Consider the following 12,314-nt stretch of genomic DNA (forward strand, 5'->3'; position numbering starts at 1 on the left):
ACCACCCTTGCTGCCTTTTTCACCTAGAACCAAGGAGAGAACCAACCCAGGACCAGCTCAGTTCTCAGGGGCCTGCAACAACTTTTCTGATGTCTCCTGTGGGTTTCAGGGACGAGGGCTGTGAGAAGTGAGGGGATCTGGGGAGATGGAATTGGGAGGGTTGCAAACAGAAGGCAGGCCCAGGGCAGCCACCAGCTCAGGATCAACTAAAGGGTGGAAAAGCAGTGTGTGTTGGGGGAAGAAGGGGACCAATGGGATGAGTCCAGGTTGTGGCCTCACCGAATGACCACAGCTAATGAGAAAGAAGAGCAGTCTGCCTGACTTCCGGGCCTGAAGTTTTGAGGCAGAGTGAGATTATCATGTGTTGCCAGCCCTGGGGCTTCCATGGAGTCCAGGTCATCAGCATGGTTAGCTGCTCGGCTGGAGATCTGAGATTTCGCTGGCTCCAGCCCTCCTCATAGGGAGCCATCCTCAGGAACCTGGGGCTGGCTTCATGGGAGAGAGAAACCTCTCTGCCCCTAGAGAACTTAGCTGTGCTTTAGGGGTACAAGAAAGCATTTCTGCACCATCTCCCCTGCAGGAGGGTGGCGTTCCCCCAAGCTCCTCTAGGGCTGCACTCCTGTCTCCCTTCTGTTACCCAAGTGCCAAGCAAGGTGTAGCTTTGCTCCATAAATGTCTGTTAAAGGAAAGATATCCTTCCTGTGCAACCATGGGAGGCCTCCCTGCAGGTCTCTCTCCTCCTTCGGGCCCTAGAAGGTCATGAAGGAACAAATATTTCCCCAAGTGCATAGACTTTTGTCTAGAGGTCAGACCAAACGGCTCCAAGACTTAGCGATAATTACGCTTCTATAAAGTGTTTTGAAGATTATTACCTCCTCTTTGACTCCTTCCGGTCTGCAGATAAATTCTAATTTTCAGGGGGTGAATGTGTTTCTCGATCCAAAACTATCACCCCTCTAAGGGGCTTCTCTCCAAAGGCCGAGCGAGTGGTCAAAGTCTACATCAGTTGTTAGATCTGTGGAGAGCAATCAGCAGGCACCTGATCCTGGCCTGGGAGGCCACAGGGAGACTGATCTGCAGTCTTCCCACAGTGTGTGTGGCCACGGGACGAACAACAGATGTTGGGGTGGCCTGATACTGGCAATTAGATGGAAGTAGTTAAGTCCTGGCAAATACTTTAGAAGGATGAAAGCAGCGAGGACTTGAGAACAAAGCCAAAAATACAAGATTTTTGTTCCAAAGGAATTTTTACATATCCATTAAGGAAAATAGTACACTGACTGGGCAAACAGGTGGAGACACACATTCATAAGATAAGTATTCATTTTACTGGCTCCTCCTAACTTTAAACACAACTTATTTACCTTTTGATTCCAAGGTCACAGCAGGCATCGTTCCCCTTTGTGAGGATACCTGACTAAGCTGCCGAGTACAGCCAGAACCTCACGGGTTAAAAAACATCAGCTGAAGGTCGAGTTGCAGTCTGTGAGCTTCCTTATATAAGCTTGAACTATGTCAGGGTCAATGATATGACAGAGATGAGTGCCATTAAAAATTAAGAAATAATCTTCAGCCCTGGCCGGTTTGGCTCAGATTAGAGCGTCAGCCCATGGACTAAACGGTCACAGGTTCAATTCCTGGTCAAGGGCATGTATCTTGGTTGCAGGTTCGATCCCTGGCCCTGGTCAGGGCACGTGCAAGGCAACCAATTGATGTATCTCTCTCATGTCAATGTTTTTTTCTCTCTCTCTCTCTTTCCCTCTCTCCCTTCTACTCTCTCTAAAAAAATTTTTAATGGGAAAAATATCCTTGGGTGAGGATTAAAAACAAAAAATCTTCACTCAGTGACATATTCAACATACCCAAACATAACACATTCAAGATCCTTCGTACATACAGTCTGCCTGGGCTTCTTATTATTGGTTGCAGAGTAGTTTGGTGGTGAGATTATATCATTTAACTCACAATTATTTAGGATCTCTGCCTCCTGATACAACAGCCTATAAAATATGTAGCAAAGGAAAGATGGAACAAGCTCATCTTGGAACCACAGATATCACTAAAGGCAATATTTAAACGGCACCCCTCTCTGCTCAGATGTGAGTCCTTCAAATTCTGAAACAGACAGCAAGGATGTGCAGCATTGTAAGAGATGCCAACGACAGCTTATAGTGTCAATTTTGCAAGTGAAAATAGGCTAAATTAATACTGCCCTGGCTGAGTTAATGATTACCCTGGTGTTTGAAGTACTGGTTCCAAATTTGAACAGAGTAAATAAGTAAATTCACTGGAAAATGAACATCACTGGGGACCAAATACTGACAAAACCTGATAATGTTCTATTTAGTAATCATTACTCTAAACCAGTTTTTTTCACTCTTGTGCCAAACCTAGCTCCCAATTCATAATACTCCGCTATAAATTTAAATGCAGATGAAAGATCTATCATTAACCTCATTCTCAATATTTTCTTAATTGTCAATTTTCTTAATTTGTATAGCCTCAATAGATTAAGTTTACAGAATACCTTTCATTTAAGATGCAAAGGAGAGATTAATAAAAAAAATTTAATGTAAATCAGGTTCATTAAGATATAACTCAAATGTTTCAGGTGCATAGTGAAAAAGTTTATTTATGACAGATTTCAAAACTCGGAAGAGAAGACAAAGAATGCACAAAAGCATCACAAAACTGTTACATAATATAAAAACACAGGACTGAGTACTTAGAGAACCGTAGCTCAGGATCATTTGTGTGTCACAGCAACACATTCAGTGGCACAGGGTGGTAAATATGGCATTTTAAAGGAAAAACCACTCAGAGGACATAATTAAATAACAATTTGGTACAGAGCTCTCAACTTAGAAATCATAGGAGGGGGTGACAGCATTTCTCAGGATAGAGAACACGTAAAACCAATTGCAATGAGATACTTTTGTATTTTAAATAAAAGGCTGTTCCCCTTTCAGACCCCTCTTTGTAATGTCAGAATCAGCACATGATATAGAATAAGGAGAGAATACCTTTGTGGTTGCCAATTGCTAAATATTTACCAAGAAAGCGTGATCATCTTTCCATCAACGGACAGAGCTCAGTGTGTGGCACCACAGCAGGCCTTTCAGAAATGAGCAAAATGGCACAATGTGGTTTAGGAAATCTTCAAGCACCTCCCTCAATTCCAATTACCCTCATCCAAAGCCTGGCTTTCTTATAACCCATCACTCTGATTACAAAGCAGCTTTCTCCTGGGAATTTCAAAACACTTCCCATATGAAGGGAGCATGGATGGGTACACCAGTCATGGGTTATAGGCTTGGACTTGCTCTTGAACAAGGCTAAGTGGAAATAATTCAGCTTGATTAAACAAACGAACAAAAATGGGACAATCATCTCAGAAAGGGATGTTAGTAGAGTTTTTAATATGTGATTTCCTAATTAAATGTACTGTTTAAGACATAAGAGAAGGAATTAAGATAATGTATTCCAGATGACGCTTGCCTGAACCTAAAAAGCAACAGTAACAACCAATCACAAGGAACATCACAGGCAAGGCAGGTGAACCCTAAGTGAGGATGAGAGTTCAGGAGAAGAGCTCCTTAAAGCGATGCCAGTGACGAGCTCCTCCGTAACCCTATGTACTGTAATAGTTCAAGCCAAAACTTTAGAATTGTTCCTGACCCTATATCAGAACTTCTAGAAAATATACTTTGTCCCTGAAAAGATTTCACATATAATATTTTACCCCTGGACAAGCCCAAACTACCTGCTTCAAGTGACATGCAACTGGAATTTAATCTAGAAAGTCTGTATCTCTAGATTGCTGGGCACCTTTTCCTCGTCGCTGAGAGTGAAGAGCCATGAAATTCATCCACATGCCTGGGGCCTATGAGAAATCAAAGCACATGGAACAGAAACCAAGCTCAAAGCAGTACCAGGACTCTAATGAAGAGTCTTGCTTTTGGACTTAGTTTTTGAGGGAATGACTATTTGTAAATGAATCCCACACTCAAGGCTTTAGGCAATTAATTGGGGTTCCTTAGCTTGGTGAGGAGAGATTCCAACAGGAGGGGCCTTCCTGGTTCAGGCAGGGACAATGCAGTGCTCCAGAGGGAGCAGCAGTGATTTCTGAAATCTGGCCCCACAGCAAAGTGTTTCTCAGCCTTTGAGTCCCAAATCTTGCCCTAAGCTCATTACGTAAATAACTGGATAGATGTCAGAGAAGTGTCCACAGGGGCTGGACTGGTTAGACAGAGCGAAGGGGCGACACTGACCATAACCAGGCACCAAGAGAGCCAAGGCAGTTCTTACCCAAGGGCCTCCCCTATTCCAAGAAGACGCCAGGAACTAGCTCCCAGGGTTCTCCTTTGCAGAATACCAGAGTTACTGCCCACAGGAGACTTGGCTCCTTCAGTGGGCCCTGAGGCCAGACTCTAAGAACACTCCACTGATATTACACTTAGAGCCAGAAAGAGAATAGTTCCCACAGATGGAGGGCTCGCTCCACTTATTAGCCAACTCAACTACTTTGTCGTCCTCATCAGTACAGCACTGTCACATCCTCTTCACGCACTTGGTGAGGTTAACAAGAGTTCTGGTTGCACAGTCACCCAGCTGTCCAAATATGGGACCACGAGTCACAATCCCTCCTTCCAGGGAGGCCTCTGGCTCAAAGCTCTACTTCGAACCCTGACTGATTGCTTTATCTACTCAACTCTATGATCCCTATTATTTAATTCTGGTTAACTGGCTAAACTGAGGCCGTGGCTACCATGCTGGCAGTGCTAAACAATACCAGAAATACCCAGGACATCAGAATGAAACGGAAGGGGCTCGTCCCTTTCTGTCTCTCAGCTGTGTGGAAATGTGGGCCAGGGATAGGATCCCATGTGCGTGAAGACTGGGACTTTGGCCATGTGGACACTCACCACACACTGCACTGACTGCTGGAAAGCGCCGGCTTGTGACTGGATTTAGACACCCATTTCCTACTTCCTCCCCAAAGAATCATGCATCACAGCTCCCTGAGCACAAACACAATGAACAGAATGACTTGCTCTCTAAAGACCATAAATCCCTTAACAAGCTCCCCTCACAACAACAGAAACCACCTTCCTTCAGACTGAAACTCACTTTCCAACTCTTTCCAACCACTGAGATGCCCGGGATGATGCTCTGCCCTTTCCAGCAGCTTCAGGAGTTCTGCACTTGGAGCCAGGTGGGAAGAGACTAGCTACAGGTCCATGTGGATCTTTCAGACGCAGGAGAAAATCTAAAGGGAAGCTCTAGCTGCAGGTTCCGTTGGTCTGTTCCATTTACTACTATGTGTCCTTAGCCCACCCAGGTTAAAGAAGATCTGATTCCTACACCTCACAAGGAGTGTGGCTTGAGACATACTCTTATGGCTTGAGACTCTCCTATGGTGTTGGTCAAAATTAACCTATTTCATCCCTTAGCCAGAATCAAAACTAACTGGGGCCACAGTGGCACAGCTGGAAGTCCGCCTGGCTTCTTTCTAAACCTACCATCTTTTTTCATGGCACTTGACTTGTAAGTCCCAGAGAAGACAGAGATGAACTAAGGCCTCGGGCCAAGAGTACACTAAGCAAAGAAGACCTTCTCAAAAATATGTCTAAAGTCAGTCCTGCTGGAAAAGACAGCAAAGTGGGTTTGGGATTTCTACAACAAGGACAGTGAGAACCAGTGAGGCTTCTGGCTTAAAGAACAGTTCCAACTAATGAACCACAAACTAAGAACTAAACAAAATCAGGCCTTGACTGGTGTGACTCAGTTGGAACATCATGCCATACACCAAAAAGATGGTGGGTTCAACTCCTACTCAGGGCACATAACCCAGGTTGCAGGTTCAATCCCCAGTCAGGGCACGTGCGAGAGGCAACCGATCAAGATTTCTTTCACATCAGTGTTTCTCTCTCTCTCTCTCTCTCTCTCTCTCTCTCTCTCTCTCTCTCAAATCAATAAAACAAAATTTAAAAGAACTAAAAATCAGATATGAGCAAAATTCTAGGATATATATTTGATAGCTTTCTTTGTTCCCCTCATTTTATTGTTTTCATTCCTTACTATCAATTTAAAAAGGCAGTTCTCAAGGTGTACACAACTGTCTCACTCAGGCCACTTTCCCTAAAACAAGTCTTTTAGGGAAATATTAGGGTCACCCAACAATGTATCTTAAACCACATACTTTGGGATTAAAGGTCAAACTTTTGCAGAGAAGTGGTCTTAAATAATAAATATAAAAATACAGACTTTTGGGTTTCACCTAATTCTTTCAAAGGGGGACTGGGAAGGCTCATCAAAAACACATCAATTCAGATATTTCCTATAAATTTTACATTAATATCTAATCCCAATGATTAATATAAGGCAGTGAGCTTTCAGATTTAATTCTTCCACAAATATAATATAGGGGAAGGTATATACATTTTCAAAGTCTGAGGTTTTATTTCCTAAGTAACAGATAACAATATTTTTAAAGTGCATGAGTCAATTAAGAAAAAAATAACAATGGCCTCATTTCAAGTTGCTACCTACTTCCATTATAAAGCTATAGACTGTCTGAGGATTGAGGTTTAATGTCAGAGTCCTGAGGATGTCTCATAGAGCAAGAGAGATTACAGTAAAGTCCTTCCACAGCAGCTTCACAACTACCTCACTCCAATGCTGGCACACTGGAGAAGAAAACATTAGAAATGACCGAGGGAGAGGGGCAATACAGTGTGAGTCTGAAAGGGGGAGACCAGGGAACACTTTTATGAAGACTGCCTCCTGGGTAACTCATGTTGCATGAAACAAGTCTGCAAAGATCCAGGAACTCCCTGGCATAGGAGAGTTGGTGTCTGTGCAGGGAACACAGGCTAACTGGACACTTGTCAAAAGGAACAGAATGGTAAAATCATCTTTGCCTAAAGATTAGCAGGTTATAATTTTTAAATCCATGTGGTGGGGTATACATAAGGATGTTTACTATATCTTTCTTTTTAAATTTTTGCTGAAAATTTTTCATTGTAAAATGTTGGGGGAAATTAACCCTTTAAACATGTCTTCCTATCTAGAAGCCCCATCTCTCAACAAAGTAGCAAAACCAAACAAAATGAAGAAATTTAAGGACTCGGCCACTCTGTGTAGAGAATTCTAGGCTCTCTCCTATGATGAAGTACTTTCTTTCGATTGTTTGTTAATATTTATCTGTGCTCTGGAGGACAGGGTGAGGGTGAAAACAAAGGATTTTCTTTTCATTGTTTGGTTCTGTAAACTTGGACAGGGTGAGACTAAGGAAATAACTACCTCTTAGGATTTGCTGGGCTATGAAATTCTCAGTAATTACCTTTGCTTCAGTACATAATATTTTGTTCCCACAGTACAATAATTTCAGAAATTTAATATGAGAATAGTGAATGAATTTAAAAAATACCTTCTCTCAGCTATATGTGCAAATGGAACAAAGAAGCCCTGACTGTCAGGGAAACACCAGTGTAGAGTGAAATATAACAATATCCAGGACTTCAAAAGTGACCAGACAGTAAGAGGCACACAGAGGCTATGGGAACAAGTCCCTCAGGCTTCCCTGAAGCAACAGAACTAAGATCCCAAAGAAAATAAGTACAGAGACTCTCACAGCAAAAATACACAGTAAGTTTATCCAGGGAGCTTGCTACGGCCTGGCAGCTCCATTTTAAGAGACAGTCAGAAGTTAATAATAAGCAAGAAAAATAAGCAAGGCTTTGGCTGACTGGAGAACAGCTCAGTAGAAAATTATTTTGTAAAGATTATGTTAGCAAAGGCATGATTCAGCTTTAGTGATGAAAGAGTGGTCACTCAGCTATCTGATGGGATAATGCACAGCAAGTTGGCTTTTCGCTGCCCAAATAGACAGTCACTAAAATAATTTCTAATTTCTTACAAGGTATATCAATTTTGGCCAGTGTAATCCTCTACAAAATGCACTCATATATAAAATAATGGCGGCATGATGCTGCTCAGAGGACGGGGATGCTATGGCAGTCCACTAATCCCACCCTACTTTGGGCTTTGCTCCCAGGGGAACAGAGGGTGCAGGCTGTACCGCTCCTTGTCCATGTAGTAGCTGATGCTACTACACACCTATTGTGAGGAGCCCTGGTCTTCCATTTCCTGCTCCAACAGGGAGGGGAGGCCTGGTGCAAAGCACCCACACAAGGAAGGAATGAGCCAGAGAAATCATCTTGAAGGTGACTCCTCATTGCAGAAAAAGACTTTGATATTTGGGAATCACAGGACAACTCTGACTGGCTAGTCAGGTCCTCTGTACTCAACCCGGGGCAAATGGGCAGATTTCCTCACAACCTAGACTTCCTCAGAGGGGATGCTGGGGTAGGTCATCCAGCTCAGAAGGGGGAAGATTCCTCCCAAAGCATCACAGGACTGGAGTGCAGGAATGGGCACTCATCACTTTCCAGCTTCTCCTAAAATCATCATCAACTCCATAGAGGAGGCGGCCGCAATGGCTCAGAGCAGATGTAAGTCTTCTAAGAAACAGATGGAAACTGCTTCAAAGACAAAATGAAATGTGCTAAAAAAAATAAATAAAGTAATAAATAAATCTAATTTTTCTTCAAAAGTCTAAGGCAGTAACAGACGTGACACAGGAATACGAACAAGGAGGTACTGACAACCACAGTGGTCCCTTCTCTGCCAGAGGCCCTGCCACCCTCCCGCTGTGGTGACCGCTAGCTGCAGCAGCCTGCGGCACTCCTGGGCCTCAGGGTCAGAGTGGGAGAGGCCGCCACCAGGGAAACGCAAGGTCTGGCCTGGTGAAGAACACATCCGATCAGCAGCAACAGTGAAGCTCATTACCACCCTTCCTAAGAGACTCTGAACATCAAAAGCTTTAAGCCCTCGATGCAAGACACCTAAACACAGAAACTTTGGAAGTCTGATTGGTTTCTAAATAACATTCTTACTCCAAAGAAAGGAAAAAGTGGTGAGAATCTAGATGGTGGTTTTTTTTTTTTTAATGTTCTTTCTAATACCCCGTCTTTGATTATACAAAAAACAAACAAACATTAGTAACACTTGCCTTTCAAAGATGTGGGCTCTGGCATCAATCCAGTACCTAATTGGCACCCTTTGCCCTTCAACCACGGGTGCCCTTGGTATGGGTCACTGCCTCCTGAAACAGGAAGTAATGGGGGCAGCTTTTCTTCCCAGAAAAGTTACAGTGACCATCCCTTTGGATTGCACAGAAGTCCTTGCTGTGATGGTGAACACACAGGCATAGGAAAGGAAAAAGAGGAGGCAAAGAGGCAGAGGCGAGCCCTCAGGACTAATAACGCCCCTCATAGGCCGTGAGGGCTCCCAGCCTGTGCTAGCGACCATGAAGAACTGGCAGGCAGGAATATGGCAGTGGTGAGCGGCTGGACAGAGCCTTCTCCAGCCAGGGAACTGGGCTCCTTCATGGACAGTGTGCTTTCCCTCTCTCAGCACTTGCAAAAAGCGAGTGGGTACCACCAAACACATCTGCAATAAAGGCTCTGGGAGAGGAGAAAGCAGCAATCCTGTACCAAATACCTATTTTTAGAAGGCAACACCCAACTTGCTTTTAGGCTTTTGCCTGATGGGCGCCTTCATAGAGGGATTCTGCTGGAGTCTGAAGCAAGAAGAGTGTGAGTCATGGACCACAGAACAGGGGCACTACACCACCACCTGCAGAAGCTGAGGAGTGGGCAAAGCTACGTGGGGTCAACGGTCAGGCATGCCAGGCGGGGCATGAGGGTCAGAAGCCTCATGCTCCACTTCGAGCTCTTGCCTGTCGGAAAGAAGAGGCACCAGCTGGCAGCCTGCTCAGCCAGCAAACACCGCCTGCCCGGTCCCCCGGGCCTTCAGCTAGTGTAGTAGACGTGGAAGTAGAGAGTCTTGTTGCGAAGCAGGGAGTAGGAGTTGTCAAACTTGAGCAGGTAGATGCCCTCCCCGGGGTAGTCGTGGCTGCCAGCCTGCACGTCTTGGTGGCTGTCCCGCCGGTACACAGGCATGACTTCCCCGTAGCGACCCCGCAGGGAGCTTCTGGAGCCTCTCTCCACATCTCCGGCTGGGACAGGGTCTGCATGAGCAAAACGGCAGAGTGTCTGGACATGAGTTCAGAGAACACAGGTAAGTTCTACATGAAGGTAAGAGAATGGACCGGGTGAACTAGTGGCTTTAACCTGGGGGGGATGCTCTTGCCCTCCAATAGGAATGTAGAAATATCTGGGTGATCCAAGGGTCCAGGAGTGCTAAACATGAGGACAGCACCTGCCTCACAAACAAGCATCCCCCCCAAATGCCAATAGCCTCCACTGAGATATGAGGATTTAGCCTTGTGGAACCTACCTAGCTCCCAAAGTGTCCAGACATTAACAAGGGAGAGGAAGATATTTAGAAGGGATGATTCTCACGTCCTTCACTCAACCAGGGAACGAACTAGCTAATGGAGGTAGGAAAAGCAGACAAACACGCTGCACAGAGTGACCTAGACCTTCCAGCTGGCCTCCTAAAGAGCAGCAAATAAGATATGAGGTTCTCCCTTCCCTGAATAACTTACGACTTCCCTGCAGACTTGCTTGTTCACAAAGAAGCAAGTTAAAGAATTGATTTTAAGATGATACAGGAAAATCGAGGAATAAAACTAATGCTTAGATTTATATTATAGTCCCCACCCCCCAAAGTGCCCCAGGACCATCCTGAGAAGGTATTCCTAGTAACAACTAGAATGGAGCACAGAGACTACTTTTAAAACTGCTCCAGGCGTAAAATAAAAAAGCAAACAGTAGCCCTAAACGGTTTGGCTCAGTGGATAGAGCTTCAGCCTGCGGACTCAAGGGTCCCAGGTTTGATTCTGGTGAAGGGCATGTACCTTGGTTGCGGGCACATCCCCAGTAGCGGGTGTGCAGGAGGCAGCTGATTGAGGTTTCTCTCTCATCGATATTTCTAACTCTCTATTTTTCCCCCTTCCTCTGTAAAAAATCAATAAAATATATATTAAAAAAAATAGAAAATAAATAAATAAACAAACAAACAAACAGTAGTCAGCCAGCTGTGACCATCTGTTGGGGGAAGGAGGGAGACTATGGGTACATTTAGCAAATTATAATCACTCAGTATGGTTCTAGGCCAAGAATAAATGCAAATATCGTAAAACTAAGTGATAAGTGAAAAAAAATCTCAGGTTTATGTGTGATCTGAGTAACACTGCCTCTATCCACAATAGCAATGACCCACCCGTTTCCCTACCCCCGTCCCCTCCCTGTCCCCAGGGAGATGTTGGGGAAACAGCAGGTACTGATTAAAAGGAAAAGACGCTTCCACTAAGGCATCTATCCAATCCCACCCGAATGCTCTCTGAGGGTCTGACTTCAGCCTGCGTCACTCAACTTAGCAGGCGATGCTGGGAGGGATTCCTCGCCCACATGCTGAGGAAGAGGAGGACTGGCACAACACAGGAAGTGGTCACTAGATAGTAGGCTAAGCCTGGAAAGGAAACTGCCAACTATGTTCAAGTTACATTTACCTTCAAGCCCCTCCTCCTCTTCCTCGTCTTCATCCTCATCCTCACTCGAATCACTGACCTGCACAGTTATGTCAGTGCTGGTTACAGGGGTCCAGTCAAAATAAACTCCAAAGCCAATGTCATAGTCATCGGTGGCAAACTCCCAGCAGACACGCTTCCCCTCTGGATGGGTAGGAACCCGGATGGTCACCACCTCACCCCGCTTCACCACCAGGCAGCTGTTCTTCTCCTTGCCCAGCTTGCTTTTGAATTCCTTCATCTTGGCAAAGGTCCAGATGCAGGGAGGAGCCATCAGCGGTGGGGAGACTGAAAGGACAGGCAGCTTACTACAAAGGAACCAGGAGGAAATGCTGCCATGCCTGGCATTTGCTTAGGGAGGTTGTCATAGTCAAAGGCATTCTTTCTACTGGCTTTTTTTTTACTTCCTTTCACAAGTTACTTTCTTTCTTCCCTTCCGACTCATCTGTCTGCCTGCCTTTCTTTTAAGTACCCGCTGGAATCAGAGAAACCACCCCCCAAAGGTCTTACCTTTCCTGTGGTCCCCCAGAAGATCTGCAGATTCCAAGTCAGCCGAAAGAATATCTATAGCTCCCGTGTGCTCAGACTGGATCATAACAATGTCCCCAGACCTCTGTGGAGCTTGATATTTGGCCATCTGCACAACAATTCCAGTTAGAGGACATGTTAGAGTGGCAGATCCCAGTTACCTCCACTCTCCCAACTCTGAGCTTAATGTGCTAGTCACCATCCCTTCTCTTTCTTCCAGCTACAG

General features: G+C 44.9%; 1 protein-coding gene across 1 annotated transcript in view; it reads right to left on the bottom strand.

Annotated features, from left to right (window-relative positions):
- Positions 1-2,605: 2,605 nt before the first annotated feature.
- Positions 2,606-12,314, bottom strand: part of TMED8 (transmembrane p24 trafficking protein family member 8) — a 29,633-nt gene continuing 19,924 nt past the window's right edge. Inside the window, exons 4-6 of the mRNA XM_036314070.1 lie at positions 12,071-12,197; positions 11,543-11,848; positions 2,606-10,096 (exon numbers count right to left, since the gene is read on the bottom strand). Coding sequence (XP_036169963.1) covers positions 9,879-10,096; positions 11,543-11,848; positions 12,071-12,197 — 651 coding nt within the window. The 3' untranslated portion in view covers positions 2,606-9,878. The remainder of the gene's footprint in view (positions 10,097-11,542; positions 11,849-12,070; positions 12,198-12,314) is intronic.

This window comes from Myotis myotis, unplaced genomic scaffold, assembly GCF_014108235.1.
Source record: "Myotis myotis isolate mMyoMyo1 unplaced genomic scaffold, mMyoMyo1.p scaffold_m19_p_1, whole genome shotgun sequence".
Lineage (NCBI taxonomy): Eukaryota > Metazoa > Chordata > Mammalia > Chiroptera > Vespertilionidae > Myotis > Myotis myotis.